We start from the raw sequence: 25848 nt of genomic DNA, 5'->3' as shown, positions 1-25848 counted from the left end.
AATGCCATCAAGGCAACCGTGTGAGAATGCATTCACACTCTTGATCTTCCACATAACCGCCTTTGCTTTCACCATTGGAACACCGACTACATACGCGCGCATGTCTTTTGACAAACCCGATTTTTCACCACGAGCCAACTCCCACTGTACGGACGTTTCATTAACAGTGACTCTCAAGAAAATCTCTTGTTCATCTTCTTCGGCCGATTGCAACAAAGTTGCCATTGGAGAAGATCTACTTGAAGTAACGAAAGCTCTAGTATAACCAATTCGACCCGAATCTTCACTAGCTTCGACTTCCCTTGAGCTCCCACTCAAACAAGATCCCTCAACAAACCCGGAAAGCATTAGCATGCTAGGATTTCTAATACCCACGAAATCACCTAGCCATTCTTCAACCATATACATGGCCCCCCTCTTGTACCCGCGAGCAACCACATGACCTCCCTTAAACACCTTCCACCTTTGATCTCCAAATAGGACATGACACTTATCATCATCCAATTGCCCAACTGAGATTAACCTACTTTTGAGCATTGGAATGAACCTCACGTTCCTCAAGATCCAAGTATGTTTAACCACAAGATCACCAATACCCGCAACATCAAGTGTACTCCCATTCGCGACTCGAACCTTGCCGGAATACGACTTGAAATTCACCATCTCGTTCATGTATGGGGTAGCATGACACGAGGCACCCGAATCTAAAACCCAAGATTCGTCAAGAACATCTTCTTGGCACAACAACGCATCTTCAATCACCATATTCGTTGAACTCCCACCCGACATTAAACTCGGGCACTTAGACTTATAGTGACCGACTTGTTGACAATTCCAACACACCACACCCTTGCTCTTTGACGGACTTCGCGACTTAGCTCTTCCCCGACCAACACTTAGAACCGAACCCGAACTCCTATTCGAATCTTTCCTACGAATATCTTCGCTAAGAATCAAATCACGAATTCCTTCAAAAGTGAGTTTAGTAGTTCCGGATGAACCATTAACAGCCGTCACTAAACCGGACCAACTATCGGGCAATGAAGATAGTAAAAACAACGCCTCTAGCTCATCATCAAATTTAATATCAACCGATTTCAACCGGGTTAAAATCAAATTAAATTCGTTTACATGATCCGCCGCCGAGGACCCCTCAATCATTCTAGCGTTCACCAAATGCCTAACTAGGAAAACCTTGTTCAAAACGGATGGCTTTTCATACATGTTAGATAAAGCCGCAATCAATCCCGCAGTTGTGGTTTCACCCACAATGTTGTAAGCGGCGTTCTTGGCCAAAGAAAGCCGAACAACTCCTAGGGCTTGCCTATCCAACAAATCTCACTCGCCTTGATCCATTCCTTCCGGCTTAACACCCTTCAAGGGTTGGTAAAGCTTCTTTTGATAGAGCATATCTTCCATTTGCATCTTCCAAAAACTAAAGTCGGTTCCATCAAACTGATCAATCTTCACATCACTCTTTTCCGCCATTGTTCCCGAAAAACTCGTAAACCCGAGAGCTCTGATACCACTTGTTAGGAAACCCGACTAGGTGAGCCCAAACAAGACTAGATAACCCCAAGTTATCAACCCACTTCCAATAAACGAAAATATAGTGAAAAGATTATAAAGCTAGCATGAATGATAAAAACACGGGAATTTAACGTGGTTATATGCAATCGTTTATGATTGCTTTAGTCCACGGCCAACCAAAGAGTGTTCTATATTGATTAATTTCGTGGTGGTGAGCTACAATGAGTTACATGAGGCTATATTTATAGGAAACTAAGAACACAAGTGTTCTTGCAACTTGATCTTCAAGATCACAATCAAGTAATCAACATGGACAACTAGCAAGCCTTTACACCCATGCTATGGCATGATCACAGCCACCTTTGATGGTGTAAAGTAGTCCAACATGCACCTAAAGTGCAACTTGAACCAAACAAGATCGGTTGTAAAGTGTGCAAGTTGACAACTTGCTGCCAGACAGGCGATGCGCCGCATCTGGATGAGATGCGCCGCATCCCTCTTGCTTTCCATGTTTACAGATTCAAAATCGCGATGCAGGTTCAAGTAATAGATCCAGATGCGCCGCATCTGGATCCGGATGCGCCGCATCTAAAACCTTCGGCAAAAAAACGCTTGATGAATGCGCCTCATCCACCCTTGGATGCGCCGCATCTATCACCAGAATCAGTTTTCTACTTGTTTAAAGTTTCCACACCTCGACATGCAAAACCTTCACAACACGAATTTCGGTTGAGATACTTAGCAATCTACCTGAAACTAGTAGAGATGAAATTCTACCACAGTGACTGAGTAAGTGGGCATTTGATGGACATACGAAGTGCTTGTGAAAATTCATAGATGTTTAAGGCATTTCAAAAATATTTTGAAAAAAAAAAAAGGGACAAAAGATGTTCAGATATTTAGAATTCTACCAGTAACAATAGATTTTTCCTGAGTAACTGGATTTATACAGAAAGTAAGTAAACTAGCCGATAAATGTTATGTAAAACCTCTACTATGTCTTTTTTAGATTTATGTATATAAATATCCTCTTTCCAATTTAAATAAATCAACAAGCTGCGTATTCGCAGTCAAGTAGACGAGTGAGGATGTCCTCGCAGCTTGGTCGCTCATGTGGTTCTGCCCAGCAATCTGCAAGATTATTTATACCCAATCAAGATATGAAACGAGCATTATTTATTTTAAGATTTTAATAAATATACATAGATTTGGACAAAATCTTGAACTTACATACAGGGATAGGTTTCAGAACGTGTAACAATTCAATGTGTATTATACCTTAATGAATATGTGTCAAATAAGAAGACTTATAAATATTAGCTAAGAAAGAAACAGGTCCGTGACCTCTTATAAATTACTACATTAGAAACTTGAATCGTTAATTTAGTACTAACTTTTCCTAATCATATTTAACATGATATATTATAACAATGTAAACAGAAAATGAATATGCATATATTGACTCAATATAATTGTAATTGTAACTTCAATTCAAAATCACATTTTGCAAGAACTGCCAATTGAAATTAATATCTGTAATTCTGAATCATTTAACCATCCCAAATATCCTAATAGAAATTAAAATTTTCAAACCTCATTAAAAGCATATCTCGGGGGTGGTTAGGGAAAAGGTCAGAAACGTTCACTTGATACCCAGCCACTCAGAGTAAAAATTACTCCCCCCTCTCCGAATAGCCTAAACAGTGAAAACCTTATTTGTTACCCCTTTTAAATTTGAATCATTTTTTGTACGCCTACGGGATCAATGTTTAAATAAATCTTAACAAGTCCAATGTGAATCAAACAATGTCTTGTCACCCTTAGTTCTAGCAATAAAAGGAAATTCTCATTGGTTTAGACCCATTACCCAACCCAACAGTTTGACCTAGACTAATAACGTCAAATCGAATGTTGCAACTTTTACGAGAATCTATCCTTTTAGATCATAGAGCCAAGTCTTAATATTTGAGAACGTATAGAACAAAGAAAAGATAGAAACATACCAGCGATTAGCCTTCCAATGGGACCTTCCGGAAGCTCCAATCGTGAACCTTCGTTGGCGACAGAAAAAACGACCTAAACAGCGTAGTATTGAACATTAGGCTCCCTTGAGAACACACGAGAAGAACTTTATAAGTTGATTTTTACAACTAAACACTGATGCATTAGTTACAAAAGCTTACATAGAAAAAATATTGCCGAAAAAACTAACAGATTAAAACACTATTTTGCTTAAAACCTTTTGTCTTCACTGATAGAAGAACTAAACGGGCGACCATTGTGACCAATAACTTATAAAGGTGGTAGCTTCAGCACACTTACATATAAATGTGTTCATTCGGGTAATATATTATCATTAGCAGGACAGAGCTTCTCTTCCTTTTTAAAGTAAAAGTCCGCCAAAGTATATGTAATACATAAATATCGAAATAATATCAACTCTGTGATTATCTTTTTGACACTTATATTAATTTAAATATTCGCACAAAAAGTGTTTTGGTTCAACATGGTCCTATTTTACAGGATACCAAGCCTAACCATACCAACCCGCCCATATTTCAACTTTATAATTATTAACTATAGTAAATAATAATTAAGTATAAGAAATTAAGTAAGCAGTAGATGAAACTAACCCGATCAGGTGGCAAACCTTCCCATGGGCGATTTAAAGTGCACAATTCCCACATGATAACTCCAAGACTGAAAATATCACATTTCTCGGTGAAAGGTTCATTTCGGATAAGTTCAGGAGCCATCCATTCAGGGGTGCCAGCTGATGAGGTATCTTTCATGGGAGATTCTGTCATCATTCTTGAGAGCCCAAAATCACATATCTTGACGGTCCAATGCTTATTCACAAGGCAATTTGCACTTTTTATATCACGGTGAGCTATCTTCATTCGGTGAATGCACATTAACCCTCTTTTAAATTGATCAATGCAAAAAGGGAAAGAAAAAAAAAAATAAAAGATGAAGTCAACTCGCAAGTTGGCATTTATATGAAGCCGACATTCCCTACCTACCCAGCAAATAAAAAGGGGTGTGTGTGTGTGTGAGAGAGAGAGAGAGAGAGAGAGAGAGAGAGATGACACCATCTACCGATTCTCAGAAAATATACAAGCAATCTAACTCAAATTCTGTGAATTACAGACAGAAATTCGACCCTTTACTTAAGCATAGAAGATTCATGTTATGTCCATCTCTAACATGTCAAAAGGATCTAATAAAAATAATAATATTGTATGTATATACTCAGCTATTCTTGAAAGTCCGCCAAAATGTCAATTTTATTGTCATTGAAAAATATGATATCAGTGCAAAATTGACTAACCTGCATATATCACGAAGCATTTTCAGCCTTCTTCGCCAGCTGAGCTTCTTTTTCTGACCACTTAAATGGATCAAGTAATATAACGATCCCATCTCCATATACTCAGTAACCATCGATAAGCGTGGCGGCCTTGTGCAGGCACCAAGAAACAATATAACTGAAAAAATTATCAATGTTATCAGCAGATTCCAATTCTGAAGCACTCAATTATTCAGTCAGTTTATTGCAAGTAATTAACATTTCATTAACTTGAATTCGATGTTTAAACAGTTGGGTGGCCTGTTTGGTATGATAAAACGAAATAAAAAGGGAATGGAATCATCTTATCATTCGCATAACTAAAAGTTTTTACATAGTATTTTACATCTTAGCTACGAATAGTTACTAACTTTCTCCACTAAGGCGTTTCCTGTACTTGAAGATCGATATTTAATATTATATGGCGACGCATGGGATTTTATAACACAATCATTTTACTTGTACATAAAAATATATACATATACATATCTACAGAATAAGAGAATGACATACCATTTGGATGTCGAAGACGGCTGACAAATAAACAAAAGTTAAGTTAGAATTTTACAAAATAATTAAAAAGATAGTCAAAACCAACAGTCACTAATAGATACCTGAGAATGGAAATTTCGTTGCAGAAATCTTCCATGTTCTCCTCTGTAAGATCTTGTTCCAGAAATACTTTTATGGCTACCTCTGTTCCATTCCAAATGCCACGAAAAACTTCACCAAAGAATCCTGAAACAATATTACACAACACAACTATGTTAACAGAGGTAAGAAGAATAATTGTACAATAATAATATATATAGTTATAGTTATGTCCGCATGCATGCATGTAGATTTTCATTAAGGGATTACACACACATATATCTCATGTAGGTGGCAAAGAGCTAAAGTCAGTCACTGTAATGGTGGGAACCAAAAATTGCAAATTGGGCAGGTCAGCCAGATTGGTTATAATCAGGTTTAAAATATACAGCTTATGGAAAGATGAAATACCAATAAACGGAGGGTAAATATGTAAATATGTAAAAGAGTAATTACCAATTCCAACTCGAGTGCCAACTGTAATTTCTGAAAAATCAATATTCCATTCTTGATAAGGCAAGAGAGGTTTATTTTGAAACATGGGGGATTCCAAAATTTTGTTCCACGTTGAGACTGTTTCATCACCAACTATGCCATCTGAAATGGGAGGTCTTCTAGAAGAAGCTGGATGTCTGAACTCATTAGGAGATGTTGGTAATGACATTGCCTTTTGAGAGGCCACCTGCTCCCTTTTAACAGAATACGGAGACATTCCATCATGCTCATTCGACTCCTAAACATTATAACATATTACTAACCATTAATAAGACTCAAAAGAAGATATCCCATAAAGAACTTAAATAATGATATCCCATAAAAAAAACTCAAATAATGAATGTCACCATCAATAAGTTTAATACCAACAGTTGTACAGCTGTTGTTGCAAGTAATTTGAGTTAATAGGTTAATGAAACTACGGCAATAGATACATAAGGTGTATGAATACAGTCCACAAAATGGTAAAACAAACACTCACATCATTCTTTATGTCTGTACTCTGCAACCTACTCTCCACCTGTTCTCTCAACAGTCGATTCTGTTTTAATGTATCATTCATCGCCCGTACAGCCCTGCATGTTACATAGGTGATAATTATCAAGTTGTTTTCAGGAAAAAACACCTGTAGAGTGAGCTTTTAAACTTCATATATGTTTATTTGATCATTTATGCACAAATAAGCCATAGAATTTGTAGAAATTCTATCTTCAATCACGATGTACCTGCTTCTTTACTTAATTCAAGGATTTTATATTTTCATTGATGTACCTGACCATGTACAGATATAGCACCATATATATTCAATTTTGTCTATTATATAAGATAAACAGGTGGATCCAATACTTAGTTGATTCATTATAAGCTCTCTCCAAATTTAGGGAAATGTAGTGTTAACAGTGTTATATGGTATCGATTAAGCCCCCTCAAACATCTTATGTAGTGAAAAAACATACCTCATCCTTGTCCCTTATACACCTCCAAATATTGTTCCATCCATTTGTATATTGTAATTTAATGTTTACACACATCTAAACTCTCTGTAATCTCATCTCTCTTAATTGATATATATTTACAACATTCAACGAGGATATATATAGACACAGATACAAGACCTGACTGCCCAATAAATGCACCGTCTCAACTAACTACATTAATTGCACCGTCTCAACTAACTATATTAATTGCACCGACTACCTACTAACATTAAATGTGTATACGTATGACTTAAGTATTGTAACACTCCCCCTCAAGCTGGAGCATAGATATTGATCATGCCCAGGTTGTCACAAAACTGACGGATGCAATTTCTAGGTAATGCTTTGGTGAATAAGTCAGCCAACTGTTCATTACTTTTGATATGAGGTGTTTGAATAATTCCTTCTTCTAACTTTTCTCGAGTAAAATGACAGTCAACTTCAATATGTTTGGTTCTTTCATGGAAGACGGGGTTGCTTGCAATATGAATGGCTGCTTTGTTATCACACCACAAGTTCATTGGTTCGGACTAAGCAAAACCAATCTCGCTAAGAAGGTTACGAACCCAAATAAGTTCACAAGTTGTCTGGGCCATGGCTCGATACTCAGATTCCGCACTTGAACGAGATACCACATTTTGTTTCTTACTTTTCCAAGAAACAAGATTTCCTCCAACGAAGACACAATAACCAGTTGTAGACCGTTTAGTTGCAGGATCACCATTATAATCAGCATCAGAAAATCCCTCGATAGTGTGATGGCCATGATTCTGGTATAGAAGACCACGACCAGGTGTACCTTTTAAGTACTTTAAGATGTGAGTGACAGCATCCCAATGTGAGGTTCTCGGAGATGACAAGAACTGACTAACAACACTCACCGGGAAAGCAATATCAGGACGGGTGAGTGTAAGATAATTTAGCTTGCCGACAATCCTTCTATATTTTTCTGGGTTCATAAGAAGTTCTCCTTCGTCAGGTTTTAACTTTATACTAGGTATCATTGGTGCTTCACAAGTTTTTGCGTTAATCATCCCAGAATCACTGAGCACATCAAGACAATACTTTCTCTGAGATAAGAAAATACCTCTTTTATTTCGAGAGACTTCAATACCGAGAAAATATTTCAAAGGACCAAGGTCCTTCGTTTGAAATTGAGTACTTAAGAATGTTTTTAACCTATGAATTCCTTCTTTATCACTCCCAGTAATTACAATGTCATCCACATAAACCACAAGCAAGATGCACCCAGAATTTGATGAGGCAAAGAATACAGAGTGATCATATGCACTTCTTCTTAGGCCAAAGTTTCTAACTACCGCATTGAATTTTCCGAACCAAGCACGAGGAGATTGCTTCAAACCGTAAATTGCTTTTCGTAATTTGCATACTTTACCAGACTCCCCCTGAGCAACAAACCCAGGTGGTTGCTCCATATAGACTTCTTCTTGCAAATCTCCATGTAAAAATGCATTCTTCACATCAAGTTGGTGAAGTGTCCATTGATATGTAGCAGCTAAAGAAATGAATAATCTGATAGATGTGAGTTTAGCAACAGGAGAAAAGGTCTCAGAATAATCCACCCCATATGTTTGAGCATATCCCTTATCAACTAAACGAGCTTTCAACCGTGCCAAAGAACCATCAGGATTAACCTTTACCGTGAAGACCCACTTACAACCAATTGCCTTTTTAGAAACAGGTAAGTTAACTAATGCCCAAGTGCCATTATGATCGAGTGCATTCATTTCCTCAATCATAGCAGCACGCCATCCAGAATGAGCCAAAGCTTCACCAACAGTTTTCGGAATGGAGACAGAGTCTAAAGTAGCAACAAAAGCACGAGAAGAGACGGACAATTTATCATAAGAGACAAAGGAAGCAATAGGATAAGTACGCTTACGTTTACCTTTTCGAAGAGCAATCGGTATATCAGAATCAGAATCGGAAGATTGAGTATCATGAATATCACTAGAAACATTACTCGGTGACTCACCGGGAGGATCTATCGACGATGACTGAGGCTCAGGAGCGGGCACTGATGTAGCACGGGGACGTCGACTGTATATATATTGAAAATGGTCAGTTTGTTCTGATGGTGTGGGCTATGGTGTGGGATCTGGTGTGGGATCTGGTATGGGATCTGGTGTGGGTATTTTCATGCTATATCTCAATAAGTCATCACTCTCCTTATGATTGTGAGAAATGGTTGTGGGAAAGAATGGTAATTCTTCTTGAAATGTGACGTCTCTGGAAACAACATAGCGTTGGTGGGTTGGTGAAAAGCATCTATACCCTTTCTGAAGACGAGAGTATCCTAGAAAGACACACTTAATAGATTTAGGATCTAATTTGGTTAGGTGAGGTTGGGTGTCTCGAACAAAACAAGTGCTACCAAATATCCTAGGCTCGATTGGAAACAAGGATTTTGTAGGAAATAAGATACTGTATGGAATATCACCCTTAAGAACTTCAGACGGCATGCGATTTATAAGAAAGCACGCAGTTGATACAGCGTCAGCCCAAAAAGGTTTTGGAACATTCATTTGAAATAATAGTGCTCGGGTCACCTTAAGAAGGTGTCTATTTTTCCGTTCCGCAACCCCATTTTGTGCTGGTGTATCAACACATGATGACTCATGCAAGATACCTTCTTGAAGCATATATGATTTAAATGACTCTGAGAAAAATTCTTTTGCGTTATCACTTCTCAGAGTTAGAACAGAAGTATGAAATTGTGTTTTTACTTCAGCAACAAAGGAACAAAAATGAGTAAACACTTCAGAGCGACTTTTCATTAAATAAAGCCATGTAACACGAGAGTAGTCATCAATAAAAGTAACAAAATATTTAAAACCAGATTTTGATGTCACAGAACACGGACCCCAAACATCAGAATGTACTAATTCAAATGGAGACGCAGCCCGCTTATTGACTCTAGGACTTAAGTGGACTCGTTGATGCTTAGCGAACTGACAAGACTCACAATATAAAGAGGATAAACCGGAAAACTCGGAACATAGTTTCTTCAAATTCTGTAAAGAAGGATGACCTAACCGACAATGCATCATAAGAGGAGAGGATGACTTTGAGCATACTAATGACCGGGGAATTTTTGTTGTAGTTTCAAGTACATAAAGTCCATCAGATACCCGTCCTTTACCAATAATCTGTTTCGTCGAGAGATCCTGAAAGATACAAGAGTCAGGAAACAGTAAGGCTACACAATTTAAGTCACGAGTAAGTTTGCTGACGGATAGCAGGTTAAATGAGAAATTGGGTAGACATAAAACGGATGATAAAGATATATATGGAGTGAGGTTGATAGTGCCGGAACCAAGAACAGGGGAGGTGGTACCATTTGCAATTGTGACATAAGATGAGTGGGTATTGAAGTCAGAGTAAAGATGGTTATTACTTGTCATATGATCTGAGGCACCAGAATCAATGACCCATTTGGAGGCTGATGATAAGAGACACGTGTCATTACCTGTTTCGGCAAAAGCAACAGTTAAAGTAGTAGGTTTCACAGATTCTTTCAATCGTGTATATTCAGCATGCTCGTTGGCAGAGATAGTAACTGTGGAGGAAGATGCAGCATGTGCTGAGAGATTATTCCTCATATTTAGAGTTAGCAATTTCTTGCAATATCGTTTTGTATGTCCAAGTTCATGACAATAAAAACACTCCACACCAGAATTAGTCGGTTCTTCCGTTATTCTATCAGTATGGCCTCCTCTTGAACTTCCTCGATAACTTCCTCGATAGCCTCCACGAGACCTCCCTCCTCCTCTAAATCCTCCACGACTGATAAGAGCAGTGTTGTGCTCAGAAACTTGAGGTGTTTTAACATCCTCGTGACGGAGAACACGAGCAAATGTTTCTTGAAGAGAAGGAATTGTAGACTCGTTCAAAAACTGGGACTTAATAGCATCATGTTCTGGTCGTAAACCAGTTAGAAAGCTCATGACTGCTATTTGCTCGCGTTGTGTCTGCATAGTCTTGATATCAGCACTCAAAGGCATCACAGAATTAAACTCCTCATATATCTTCTTAAATTCCATAACATAAGCCATTAGAGATCGATCGTGTTGCTCACCACGATGAAAAGATTTGCACACATTAAATATTCTAGAGATATTGCTCTTTCCGGAATATAGAAAATCAAGATACTCCATAAGCTCCTTTACATACTCACAATGATTTACCAAAGAAGTAACCGAAGATTCAATGGAATTCATAATTTGAAGAAAGAGTCTGGCATCATTTTGTAGCCACAGATCCCGTGTATCATCTTTAGGAGGTTCGGAAGTAAGATGAGAATCTTTTCCCATGCTCCTAAGATATACACGGATTGTCTTACTCCATTCAAAGAAGTTAGACCCATTAAGTTTATTGTCGGTCAAACGGGCTGCAATAGGAATAGTCTCGCTTAAATTACCATCTATTTTCTTTTCATCGCTCATTTTTTTTTTGAAATAAAATAAAATTAAATTAAAATATAGCTTAAAATGAATATTAAATAATATGGGAAAATATGCTTTAAGCTATAAATAAATATTTTACTCCACTAGCAGTGGATATAATAATAGAAGATAGAAAGAGAACCAGACAATTGATTCACCTAAAAAAAAAAAAAAATCGATCCCCTCCTTTTTTTTTTCTTTTCTCAGCGAGCAATCAACAAAAGAACCGGACAAAAGCAATCGGAATAAGCAATCGGAAAGATGATCGGAATCACGAGACTGAAGATCGGACAAAAGAACCGGCGGTGGAGAGTGGTCCACGCGCCCTCACGCGCCGGCGAGTGGGCGGCGATTGGTGGTGATAGGCGGCGCGTGGGTGGCTTACGGTGGTCGGAAGTTTTTCGTATTTTTCAGAAATACAATTCGGGACATTCTGGGACGTTTGGCGAGGGTTGTGAGATCTAAAAATGACTTCGAAACGTTTCAATTTTGGAGACAGGAGTGATATAGGCTCGATGGTGGTTATGGTGGTGGTGGTGACTTACATATCAGACTCAAACACTCATAGGTACGCTCTGATACCATGTAATTTAATGTTTACACACATCTAAACTCTCTGTAATCTCATCTCTCTTAATTGATATATATTTACAACATTCAACGAGGATATATATAGACCCAGATACAAGACCTGACTGCCCAATAAATGCACCGTCTCAACTAACTACATTAATTGCACCGTCTCAACTAACTATATTAATTGCATCGATTACCTACTAACATTAAATGTGTATACGTATGACTTAAGTATTGTAACATATATGTTATATGCACAACTCTTAGCCTAAATGTAGCCTCAAATACATGTTAAGAGATGTATTTTCACAGGATGATCTATATCTTAAATTAACTAAAACCACCTTTACTGTTTAAGAATTAGATATCCAGGATCAATTTTCTTCAGATTTTCAGTATAAAAGCTCATTATCCACCCCGCATATATAGGTTTCCCAGCACCAAATTTTTAACCCCGATAATAATAAAAAATGTGAGTTCTACATGCATGATTGCATACTCCTTACTCCCAAGATACTTGCATTTACCATATATGGAATAAAAAAACATGGTGAACTAAATAAAATCCATATTAGATAAAAGTTAAGAGAAATGATCAAGGTTCTAACAGTAGCTAGTCAAAGGCTAATCGCCGGGACATTGTGGGGAATAATCGGCCAAGTCAGGGACTTTTTATACATATAAATACGGAGTAATAAATTTCAAAACTATGTGTAAATATACAAGAAAACCACAAACATAAACAAACATATACTTTAACATAATTGCCTGAAGCATAAACATAATCATTCATAAGCATAATCGTTCAGATACTCCAAACCCTGCTTTTAAATAATATGAAATTTTGACCAACTTTGACTTTGACTGACTATCACCAAATAAATCCAACTTTGACCAAATAAATCCCGCTTTGACTGACTAATTCTAACTTTTGACAGTGATCGGCCTACATCCAAACCAATTAACCCCGACTAATCGAGGATTAATCCCGACTATTACAACCTTGGAAATGATAAAAGTACTAATTTTTTTTATTGTATAGACGATTCAAGTTCATTAACGGTTAGCTAATACTATTATTATGTACTAGTAAACTAGTAGACTTGACAAAGCATAAAATTCTCTAACTTATCAATGGAACCACAAGGGGCTATAAATGAGCTGAGCTACTCACGAGCTACTTGCGAGCTGGACTCATTAAAGCTCGATTCGAGCCGAGCCTAAACGAGCTTTTTATTTATAGACACTAACTATTATTTTTGTAATAATATATTCCGTAATATATAAGTGTATAATAATAATAATTACTATTATATACGGAGTACATAATAATATTAAAATATTGAATATAATTATAAGTGAAAAAAAATTACGTAAAAAATAAATATGAAATACAATTTAATTATATTAAATAATATAAAGAAAATAATATGATGTAAACAACAATTCGAGCTCGAGCTCGTAAAATATCAAACAAGCCGAGCTTGAGATATTAGGCTCGAATCGAGCGGAGCTCGAGCTCTTGAAAATTTAGACGAGCCAAGCTCGGGCTCGGCTCGGCTCGTATACAACCCTAGAACCACATGTATAATCACCTATTACCCAACAACATAAGAACGTAAATACATAAGTGAAACAAAGGGACTAATGTAACAACATAACCTCTCAGCAAAAAACTAGAATATACCAACCTTACAATGTCATCGCCAATTTCTGGAGTAATACTAACGCTTCTTCTTCGATTTCTACGGTGTTCTGAAGTTGATGTGCCTTCTGACCTGCCACATACACATAATGTCATACTTTGGATTAGTTTGTTTACTAATGAAAGATATTCCAGCTTCAACTTTCAAAAGTATCACAAAAAGAATACCGCAAGCAATTGCCAAAAACAGCAGAAAAATAAAAAAGAATTATTTTTGGCTCTTTAGCATGTTGCATAACTGGAATTGTTGAATTACTACTTGAAAGCACTTGGCACTTAAAACCACCCGAATAACAAAGGTATCTTTCAATGTCCTTTGTTCGGATGTTTTATCATACTAAGCCTTTCAAGAATAATAGGCTGCCAACTCTTTTTACCTAAACATGCATCACCAGCTATTTGATTACCCATCCACCCACAACTGAAATATCTTGCCAACTAACCATACTTTCACCTAGACTGACAATCTCCTGCGCATAAGTGTGCTTATATGGATCCCAATGGAGGTTCTAATCTGGAACAAACTCCATCACTTGAGTTATATTAAACCTTGCTCATTAGTCTCTAGTGCCGGTCAGGTATATAAAGTTTATGGCAAACTATTGCTTAATGAATACGAAAATCCGAACCTATATGTTTTCTGTAGGGAAAGGGAGATCTGGTATTACGTTTTAGTAACAAAGACCTTCCATTCAAGAGAAACTTGGTAATAGTAATGCGTTTACAAAAATAGTAATGTGTTTACAGATCTCAGTAAAAAGTTGAAAACCCTAGAGAACACACCAAATCTTCACACTTTCGTTTGTTGCAGTGGTGAGTCTCTTAAATGATGCATCTACAAACACACAAAGCCTCTCATACGTATGCGCTAACTTAGTGTGGCAAATTACACTAATTTAGTGCAAGTGAGAATAGTTTGGGAATATTTTAACACTAAAAAAAGTTGTTTAAATGTGTTGCACTAAAGCTTTTTCAATGATTTAGAATATATATTTCAACATATAAATAACTAATTTATAAAAACTATAGGGTATATTGAATAAAACTGATAGCAGACACTATATTTAGTAGTTTCGAAAATGATAATGCCAAATTTATAACTAACGCAACATATTCACATGTTTAATTATTTTGTATTCTCTATAGTGAATAGTGTTTAGTGCTAAACCAAATTTGGTGCAACACTAAACACTATATTTGCCACTGCACTACAATAGAACAATGATTAATGCTAACATTGGATTGCATTTTTTTCATATTTACGTAAGTCTTACTTTCATGTGACTTCTCTCTCCTAAAAGGGCGAATCTGGCCACTGTTTACCGCCTCCCACCACTCGAATATTTAGTTTTTTCTTTTGATTTTTGCATCTCACCACCCCCGCCAATCGAATCAGACATACTCGAATTGCAAACCCTGAAATTTTCACTCAGTTCCGACCACCACTGCCATCCCACGCGCTGCCTAGTTCCGCTGCCGGTATTCCACGCGCCGGCGCGTGAGCATCTGTTCCACCGCCGTTCGCTGCCGTTTTCTTCCAGTACGAACGTCTTGGATCTCCCACCAAAACCCTGATGAGTATTGGTCTGATTTGTTGCTTTCAAATTTGAGTTATAGTTCTGAGATACTTGCTATCTGCTGCTATTGCTATCTGCTGCTATTGCCACTTCATAGAAGCTGATCTGGGTGTATCATGGTGTCCAAGAAGAAGAAAAAGTACCAAGATATAACGGCGACTGCTACTAGGGTTTTGCAAAACCGATCGGTTAGTCGTGGAACAGCGAATGCGGCTTCTAAAAGTGGAGAAGTGTCTTCATCTGATTCTGATGGGGATCGTTCATCTCAGATTATGGATGATGTCGTACGTTCCAATCTGATGGTAGATGAAGTTGATCAGCCAAATAAGAACGAGGGAGATGTGCCAATTGATCAACCTGGGAAGGATAATCGTGATTCAGAGGGGATGATTCTGAAAACCTATAGTTCTAGAAAGAGAAAGGGTAAAGTGAACCAGCTGATTGATGTTGGGGATGGTCCGTCTAAAGAAAAGAAGAGTGCTCAATTTGTTCCTTATGCTGGTGATTCTTCTATTCCTGCTAATGAAAAAGTACTCCCTGAAGTAATTAAAAAACGCAAGGGTAACAGGAAGAAAGGTGGGTGTGGCAAGAATTCTGCTGTAACTGATCATTCTATTGATGATATTGTAGTTAGTAACGATGATATTATTGCTAAATCTATTGGTGAAACAACTGCTGTTGCTAAACCGACTGTTTCTGCTAGTCCTGTTGTATTCTTTAAGAGTTCAAAAGATGGTAGTTATAATGAGGTTGATGTAAACCTAGTGGCTGCTGCTGAGAATGCTGTTAAGTTATTTAAGAATGATGGTATTAGAGAGTCAATTGTTGTTCCTGATGATTTCTCCCAATTTACATTGGGTGGCAATGTAACATTAATGAATACGCAGGATAATAATAGTGGTGATAAAGATAATGTTGTTTCTGGGATTAAATCTACAACAATGGAAGGGGTTGAGGCTAGTGATGGGCAAGGCAATACAAATACTAAAACACCAAGAGCATGGGTAAATCCAAACATCACTTTTGCTGACTTCTTAAAACAAAACAAAGATGAAGAAGAATTAAAAATGGAGTTCATTCCTCCTGTTTTAATGTCTAATGGTCAAAAGAGAGTAGTTTTCTCCGCTGAGGAGGTTAAGAAGGGCGGTAGTGCATTTTCTCTTCAATTATATGGGTATTTTATTGGAACTTCTATGGATTATAGGGTTGTTAATGCCCATCTAAGGAGAATGTGGCGGAGGTATGACCTTAAAGAAATCGTCAAAACAGCTGCAGGATTTTATTTATGCAAATTTAAAAATGAAAAGGGTATGAAGGAGGTTCTTGAGAGTGGTCCATGGTTAGTTAATAATGTTCCTTTTTTCGTGAATAAGTGGGAATCAGGGGTTTGGCTTGAAAAAATTGAACCTGAAAAAGTTCCAATTTGGATTTGCATTCACAATATACCCATTGAACTATGGAGTGGCAGAAGTATAGGTAAACTTGTTAATGGTATTGGTAGGCCTATGTTGATGGACAAAGTTACTTCAGAGAGATGTTTGAGTAAAAGTGGAAGACTAGGTTTTGCTAGAGTTTTGACTGAAGTCAATGCAGCTGATGACCTTCCTAGCTTTGTCGAATTTTCCTATCCTGTGATTGGTTCTTTTCCAGCCAAAGTGGGTAAACTTGAGGTGACTTATCAATGGAAACCGCCTTTATGCACTCATTGCAAAGTGTTTGGGCACTCTTTTAATACTTGTAAAATTAGGCCTAAAACAGAAGATGAAGATCTGCTCAAGTGTTAAAAGACGCTTTGAAAATCAACAATGATGGTGAAACAGTTGATTTAAATAACCAGTGTGTTGAGGACGGCTCTAAAGTTGTTGGTAAGAAAGGAAGGGTATTTCATAAGTTGAATTTTGATAATAATAAAAGTCAATGGCAGTCAACATAAGCAAAAGGTATCAAGCAAAATGCAGTTAAGAATAATTATGGTATTAAAGACAATATTGCTGTGGAGGAAACAGATTGGAATGTGGAGCCCCAGAAAAATCGAAATCATAATGTTTTAAGGAAAAGAGATAAAGGGAAGGGCATTGATGGTGAAGGTAATAATAAGACATATTCCAAAGATAGAATTGAAACAAACAATCCTTTTTATGTATTAGTAGATGATGAGGGTAATGGTGATTGATGTTAAGTTTGATAATACTGCTCCGAAATCAGGGTATTCTACATCTTGTTAGTCTCTTACTTTATATCTAGTATAGGTCCTCGAGTTTCGCTCAAATTAGTGTTACTCATGTTGTAATTCTCTTTGTTTTATTTCCTTATCAATAAAATTATCTTGCTTTTCAAAAACAAAAAAAAAAAAACATTGGATTGCATTTTTTTTCTTTTTTTTTTTTTATATATATTTTTAGCACTTCTACACTACTTAACTGAAAAAATTTCCCAAGTACAAACACTGGAGACGTTTTAAGACAACAGAGGGTAGGTCAACCTTAGAGATATGTCTGCAGACACCTGTAATAACACTCGAGGACAATACAGCCTATAAAGGCTTCAAGTGCGGTATATATGTGAGTCTCATCATGCCTTTAAAATTTGGTAGATATTGAAATAACAGCCATGCACACCAATGGTATTAAAAATGATCAAAAAAAAAAAGTCCAATCAAGTATGGTAGCATACTAGCGTGTGCATGTCAAGTAGGCCTCAAAATGTACAAAAGGGATATAGAAGTTGTATAAACCTTGATGGACCGACATCATCAGAATAGTCTCTAAATGATCTCCTATCACCACCAAGCATGGACCGTCCACGTGCTCGGAAGGAAGGATGCTCTGGACTGCAATACCCAAAGCATGTATAAAATATTAAAAAAAAGGCTTACTAAGATTTCAAAGAAGTTTAGAATTAAATGTCAAGGCACTCATTCATTAGCAAAACCAAGGACTACGTTACATGAGTATCTTATGATTCCCATTTCTAAATTTTATTTAAGAATTATCTTGATGATTTTTTTGGAATCATTGCTTATATAATCAAGGCATGAGTATATTACACCTACATCTATTGTTTCATGTTGTTGAACAAAAGACCAACATGGTAAGATTTACGTAAGTTTCAGAACTCTTACAATCAAAGCATATGATATATAGTAACTTAGCTTTTGTATAAGAAAAGAATAAAATATTTATAAAATTATCCCGAACTGCGATAAATATTTGGCAAAGTGGATTCCATTCACTCCTCAGAGACAACTGTTTGCTTATACATCAAAATTGAGATCCAACAATAGCAAACTATAATAAGTATATCCCAACGGAAACAAAGAAAATCCCCTAATGCATATCCAAAATATGACAATGTCATCCTTTTTTCCTAATAGCAAATTCAATATTTCAAAAATAGTTTAAGATTACATACAAGTATACATGTATACTACAGAACCATAAAGCACGAGAAGTGAGCTCACCTTGAACTTGCAGTCCTTGGTTCATTTATCACCTTCCTCCGGCTCCTTCGCCAAAATGTAGCAGCAATGTCTGGTTCACTACGGGTCAAACTGATGCATATGAAATAAAAAGAGATAAGAAAATTAAAATACAAACCAAGAATATCTGATCAACCCAGGTACAATAGGAAATATGAAAAGGCAAATGGAGAGCATTGCATGCCATTTTATAATGCAAACACTTGACAATTTCTGTTTAGTTGGGCTACCCGATACTCTCATTAGTGTAACTATAAACAAAATTACATAATTACCTCATCTTGTTACCAAACTTTAATTAAATCATCTGTTACATTAGCTGAAACATAACTCATAAATAATATAAAAAAATTTAGTTACCCCTTCATTTAACCTAATTTGAAATATATAACTTCTATAATTTCATGTCACAAACCATCTATACTTCTTCAGCAGATTGTCCGTGTTGATTATTTTATCTATACAAATTTTATATTATCAGAATCTGCAACACATTGTAAAAAAATATCTGATTATTACAACCCCAATGGCCGAAGCACATCCAAACACTAGTTTCTACATTTCATTTTAATACCGCTTATTATCTGAAACTGATTATTCAGTATAACAGAATCAGTTTTAAAATGCAGATCCAAACACTGCCTTAGGATACACATAATTCTGTTTGCCATTTCACGAAGGAGGAATATAATCGCATATGAGAGAGTTATTAAGAATAAACTAATGAACCTCCATGTTCCGTCAACAGACGAAGCAGAACGCATCATTTTACTCCTTAATGATGGTCCGGGCGCATTCAAAGTAGATTCCAATCTCCGCTGGTGATGTAGATTTTCATCTTTCTCAGAACTGCATAATCCAGATAAATAAGAACTTTGCTAGTTATATGAAAGAAAAAATTTAATACAGTGGATATACTAAAAGCATATAACCTCTCATTGTCCATCCTCTCTGAAAACCCATATAATGGGCTGTTTGGCTCTAGTGGTGAATCACACGAGTCATTTTCTGCAGAATCGCTTTCTCCCGCTCCAGAAATATGGGTCATAAAAATCGCCTTCGTTGATTGGGGTATGAGTTGTCCCGGAAATCGCATAAGATCAACGAGTAGTTCTATTGAATTTAGAACAACTACAACAGACATATGTTTATATGAATCCGCACACTCACCAACTCCTTCATTAGGTAATCCCTGAAAAATTAATTATGATTGAGTTTATATTAAGATAAAAAAAAAAAAAAACTAAATAATTTTCATATTGTACATCTTGTTTATAATCATATACACCACCAAGTAGAGATGCGAAAATGGCAGGTTTATGATGTTAAAAAACGAATTATGGTTGGTCATTTATTGGTATATAAAGGATTGTTTCTGATCATACGCCACCATGTAAAGGCCTGACTGTTCGAAGATGGTGGTTTCATAACACGTCAAAACGGTTCCAGTTGGGTCATTTTTAGGTACAGGCAAGAACATGTTACGCAGCATAAAGAAGCGGTTCATTTTTATATAGTTAAAATTTTATACAATGTGATATCTAAATCTAAATATCTTCAATTACAGAAATAATATAAAACAATTAGCTATTTTAAAGAAAAATGAATAATGAGACTTTGGAGGTTAAGTAAAGAAATACAGTCATACACATCGAGATACGGGTAATGTTCATCCCATTTAACCCATTCCCTTTGTAGCTAATAAGTTTTTTTAATTTAAGGCAAGGCCCTAGCTAGTGGGGATTAAACCTGGGTCTCCTTTGGAGATTTCCAAGCATCTAATTAGACCACCCATTTGGTTTTTTTTAGCTAATTAGTTATTTGACCGTTCAAAATAATACACAACCCATGTAGATTCAGATGTAACTAAGTTTGTTAAAACTGCCACATAATTACCAAGTACAACTGAATACCAAATCCGTCGAGGGTAAGTAATATAATACATAAGCTGAGGTATAGAACCTAATGAATTATAGGGCTTACCACTACTAGCTTACTCTCAAAACCTACAGTATCAGCAAGAACTTTAAACAGTATCGCTCGAGGACGGCATGAACCATTTTTAATATGCCCCAGCAACTGAACGCCTCGAGAAGCATCATCATGTGTAGCTTTCATTGGGCTATCAAACTGTGGCCTCTTATAGACATCAGCTACCTGCAGAAAAAATCATGTAATATAAAATGAAGAACTTATTCAACTTAAAAACCAAGTACACTTTCAAATATGCAACTGGATTAGGACAAAGATTAAAGAAAACAAAGTACTTTTCACTATCAAATTTTTTTGATAAAGCACTATCAAATTTAATATGAATTGTTCCTTGCATCTTCATATCCTTTCTAACTAGTATTTCTTGTACTGTATGATGCGGTTGAGATATTATTTGAATACGTATACAGTATACAAAACTTACCCAACTGTTCAAAAGCTTAGACTAAGACCACCCAAGTATTGATTTGGCTATGTTCACAGTGAATATGCCTTTTTTCTTAAAATCTGAGTACCAGTGAAATTCTATTTTGTTAGAAAACTAGGGCAGCCATGATGTGCATTGAAACAATTTTTTACTTTTCTAGCGGATTTCGCATGCAATTGGCATATGCGTAACCAAAATTGATACTTTAGTGGCCTGAAACTGTTTTCGCAATTTGGGTAGCCTTTGTGCACTTTTTTAAAATACTGGTGGTGTTGCAAACATTACCTCAACCTCATTTATTAACTACATAGATTTTGTACAAGATATGAAAATTTAAGAGTGGTTTGTTAACGTAAGAAAGTTGTAGCAGTATCCTTACTATAGAATGGAGAGAGTATATGTTCAACTATGATGAATAAACATTAATCCTCACATAACAAATATTTAGGCAAGAAGAAAGAGCTAGCTTAACTAAATTAAAACATAGTGCAAGATAAACGAAACACGAAGAACTCACCAATCCAGCAATCTTTTTGATAATTGCCGCAGAATTTGAGTTCAGGCCTTTCACTAATGTGGAAATGAGTTGCTTTAGCATGCAAAGCTTCTTATCCTTTTGGAAATCGACAAGTATAATATCGGCTTTCACACCCTGAAGTTCTAAATTATGGAGCTCCTCCAGTGTAGGAATATCATCAAAGTGATCTTTGAGCCTCTTATCCTGTACACAATACAAATCAATAGATGTTAGCAAAAGTATACTTAGAGATACTTACGATATTAGCAAATGTGAAGCTTGCAATTATTATTTCATAACTGCAGTCTAACAGAATATAGAACTATAAATATGTATTCAACAAGCTATCACTCGCATGGGAATATTGCGCCCACTTGTTGTAATCGTATAAATTTAGTCTCACAAGAAACCCCAAACATTGATATCACATACATTCAATGAGACAACTTTAAAGCTAGATCATTTATTTATTATCTTCCAGCATAATTTTCATTAAACACCCACTACAAGACAATATAAATGTTGGATGTCCAATTTACCTCACTTGTATTATTGAAGATACCCCCGACCGTTACGACTTCGTACTATTTGTATGTCTTATTGAATGAGCTGGTATTTATATGCACTCTTGTTAAATAAACATATTGTATAAGAACGTTTTTCCTAATCAAGATGCACCATACAACTAAGTATCATGCCCGCCCATTCACAAGTACTCATTATCCAACCAAGACACTGTGAAAGACTGAAAGGATAGATTCATTAATGGAAACAACAAACGTGAGCTTCAAAAAATGAAGCCATATGTCACATAACATCTTCATATATTCGTGTACACATAAGCTCAACTCCTTCAATATGAGCATCACATGCATATTTCAGCTTTAGGTTAACATGCCTAAGAAGTCAATGACATTGTAACCTCCACAAACAAGAATATTCTAGTAGCAAAATATAAATTACCATAAATCATGAAAGTGATATATCTATATCTGGCAGGTGGTATTCCTAAATAACTATCAAAGTCTAAGTGCTTACATGTATGACCGAGTAGAAACCATTTGGAATAGGTTCAGAAAGCACTCCAGTGCTCCAAAGCGTTTGTGATGCTGATTGAGATTGTGACAGAAACCTGTCATATGTAGTGCTGCTCATAGATCTTCTATGATTTGGTGTTTCTTTCTTTGACCCCAATGAAACAGATTCAAATTTATCAACGAACTCCGAAGGCCACCATCTATTGCTAGAAGGGCCTTGCTCTGAGGTCCCTACTTCATCATGTGTCTCTTCCGCGTCCATCTAAAGATGAATCACATTATCAACATTACTCTGCTTTTTATTTTACTTTAATACTGATCAGTTCCGTGTTAGAATAAAAACTCATTCACTAACAAAATATTTCACTTTGACCCCTTAATTTAGATGACACGCGACCTGCAATAGAAAACAGAGGATCTAACATCTATCAATTTCAGTAAAGCCAATCATATAAATGGAAACGTAAATAATAATAAAAATATGAGGACATCAAATAACAACAGGAAGCAGTGCAGTATAAAACAAAAACACGAAATTTGCAATAGATAGTAATGCTTTGATGGTTAAACTGTTAAAGTTAGAAAAAAAATTATTGGATCTGAAACAAGCATATGGTAAGTTGCAAAACAGTATTCACAATTGATAAAAAAAAAAAACAAGTTACAAGGGAAGTCAGATCAACTGTATGAAAGAGGGCTGCAAACAGTTCATAAGTATAATATATGAAATTTAACTATCAATCAACATAATATATCTAAAAAGTTGAACCAGCAAGTTTACTCATCGTGTGCTAAGGTGGTTGACTTAAACGAGATGAATAACAACATACAAGGTGTCTAGGTCTACCACACTTGACTGCAGCCCTAGGTAGAACCAGCAACTTCAATAAAATTAAATTATTAAATAACTAGTATGAAATTAAATTAAATTAAATTATATATTATATTTATAGTATATCTACATAACAACATCACCACATTGCATAATACAATTACAAGGCTAATCACATTCCATAATTGGGCATTTCAACCGATAAAAACGGATTAACCATCACATTTTAGATCACATTAAAATCATCATCCAAAATCAGGAGCTCAAAATAAAATTGCATCTTTCAAATCATTAGATTACAATTCAACCAACGCATTAATCGATCAATCGTAAATTAAAGTTGAAATGAATTTGCATAAATCAAATCTGAAAGTTGAGAATAAACTTACATGATAAAAACCCTAGGAAATCGTGAAATTGAAGCGAGTTGCCGACACACAAGTGAAGTAGAGAATAACAAGCAGTTGGATCCGATTGCAGATTGAATCAGAGTTAAAACTGAAGCGTAAAAGTGAGATTTGAATCCACAAATTCGGGTAAAATTTGTAACAACGAGTTGTGTGCGCGTAGAGATTTGAAGGGAAGGTCTCGTGACAAACAGATGAGAGAGAAAACGTAGAGATTCAAACGATGAGGAAATATCAGACAGACAAAATGAGAGAGAGAGGCGGGGGATGGATTCAATATTTTTTTTAATTAATATTAATATTTTTAGCTAAACTTGCATAGTTACTACTGTAATTAATATCACTACTACTAATCTTATCTTACTTTACGATCTTATCGTACCGTCTAAACTTTTGTGTATAGTATTTAAATACGTATATACGTGTTATTAACTTGTGTTTATAATTCTTCAAACTTACATGTCTAATATTTATGCATCTTATCATTCCTTTGATAAAATTGGTGAAGATGTGATTATAAAATACAAATCCGTATACACTTGTTAATTATATAGTTTTTTCAGGGTTGGCAATGTTTTAGATATAGATATGAGTCGGATTCACATTCTCATCTATTTAATTTTTATTAAACCATATTTATATCTAGGTAATTTCAATTCATTCGTTAATATCCATATCTGTTTGATTAAGCGAATTAATGAATATCCGTTAGATATTAAATATAATATTCATCCAACTACGATTTTAACAATTAAATATAAATTATAACAAATGTAAATGTAAAATGTTTAGGTTTTTAGTTTATTGTATATGTTTTGATTTTGATTGTGATTTACCACCGATTGTGACTTTAATTGAACACAATGCATTACAATATATATAAATATAAATATATGTTTAAACCAATCTAAATATGTACTCCGTAATATTTAATATTATTAATAACAATTTAATAATTGTAACTTTCATAGCCCTTATTTTCGTTAATAATGTAAAATTTTGTAGGTTACATGTATACGTATATCAATATGTAGATGCATATGCATGAATTTTAGTATCTATATGTGTATTTATATATGTATTTCGGGTGGTGAGGACATATCTATTGATGATAATATGTTATTCATATCCGATCCACAAAAATATTTAGATCATCAATATTCATATCTATATCCACATTCATTACTCGTTTATTTACATCATTCATCATTCATCATTCATATACATTATAACCGAACTGGATATAGTGGATATCCATTGATGACACATCTGTTGGCATCCCTAATCATAACTTTAGGCAAGGATGTAAAATTCGTTATTCGGGGTTCGGTCGGAACTTTGAAATGAGTAATGAAAAATTCAGGATTAATCGAATTGTACTTTATACATTTAAATATTAAATTTCAAAATTTGTACGTGAAAATATAGAATAAAATTATAAGCATTAACATAATTGTCTAAAATTATTCATTTTGTTCAAAACTCTAAAACTTTAGTTTAAATTTAAATTCATGAAAAAATATTAATCAATTTTGACTTTTACCGATTTTGATTACCAAATTCAATTTTGATCCATCAATAGACGTTGACCGATCAATTAAATGATTTTTTTAAAATCAGAATTGCTTTTAAAAATGAATAATTGAGATTAATCGATGAGTAATTGAGTTTTTTACAACAGTAACTTATAGGCATTTAAATGAAACATATTGTAGTTGTATTATATTATATCTCAAGCATATATTACACTAGATAGATCGTTCGTGCCCATTTTTCGTAAGAATGGATCGTCACTTATTACTACTAACTTTAATACATATTATGTGTTATTTTCATTAATATGTATCATGTATTATATTATATATTATATTATATTATTTCTCACATGTTGT

General features: G+C 35.4%; 1 protein-coding gene across 3 annotated transcripts; it reads right to left on the bottom strand.

Moving 5' to 3' along the window:
• Positions 1-2461: 2461 nt before the first annotated feature.
• Positions 2462-24190, bottom strand: LOC139844974 (serine/threonine-protein kinase EDR1-like). Of its 3 annotated transcripts, XM_071835194.1 has the most exons (18): positions 23939-24190; positions 23073-23114; positions 22719-22979; positions 21681-21884; positions 20728-20901; positions 19677-19936; positions 19474-19593; positions 18727-18816; positions 18001-18096; positions 13676-13762; positions 6447-6540; positions 5927-6203; positions 5494-5617; positions 5393-5412; positions 4862-5018; positions 4164-4452; positions 3534-3606; positions 2462-2661 (listed from the first exon to the last, which is right to left on the bottom strand). In XM_071835194.1, the coding sequence occupies exons 3-18, from the start codon at positions 22977-22979 to the stop codon at positions 2579-2581; spliced, it is 2409 nt and encodes an 802-aa protein (XP_071691295.1). In that variant the 5' UTR covers positions 23073-23114; positions 23939-24190; the 3' UTR covers positions 2462-2578. The 3 variants fall into 3 exon arrangements, with proteins under 3 accessions (XP_071691295.1, XP_071691293.1, XP_071691294.1); XM_071835192.1 differs by having other exon boundaries at positions 22719-23114; XM_071835193.1 differs by lacking the exon at positions 23073-23114.
• Positions 24191-25848: the final 1658 nt, after the last annotated feature.

The sequence above is a fragment of the Rutidosis leptorrhynchoides genome, chromosome 4 (assembly GCF_046630445.1).
Source record: "Rutidosis leptorrhynchoides isolate AG116_Rl617_1_P2 chromosome 4, CSIRO_AGI_Rlap_v1, whole genome shotgun sequence".
NCBI lineage: Eukaryota > Viridiplantae > Streptophyta > Magnoliopsida > Asterales > Asteraceae > Rutidosis > Rutidosis leptorrhynchoides.
This window is presented reverse-complemented; position numbering and strand designations above follow the sequence as displayed.

What these genes read in the sequence shown, in the direction of transcription:
- LOC139844974 (XM_071835192.1), bottom strand. Translation starts at nt 22,979, where the DNA reads ATGGACGCGGAAGAGACACATGATGAAGTAGGGACCTCAGAGCAAGGC. An exon ending in GTACAGACATAAAGAATGAT is followed by an intron (nt 6,204 to 6,446) that starts GTGAGTGTTTGT and finishes TATAATGTTTAG; the next exon opens with GAGTCGAATGAGCATGATGG. An exon ending in ATGCTTCGTGATATATGCAG is followed by an intron (nt 4,453 to 4,861) that starts GTTAGTCAATTT and finishes TCAATTTAAAAG; the next exon opens with AGGGTTAATGTGCATTCACC.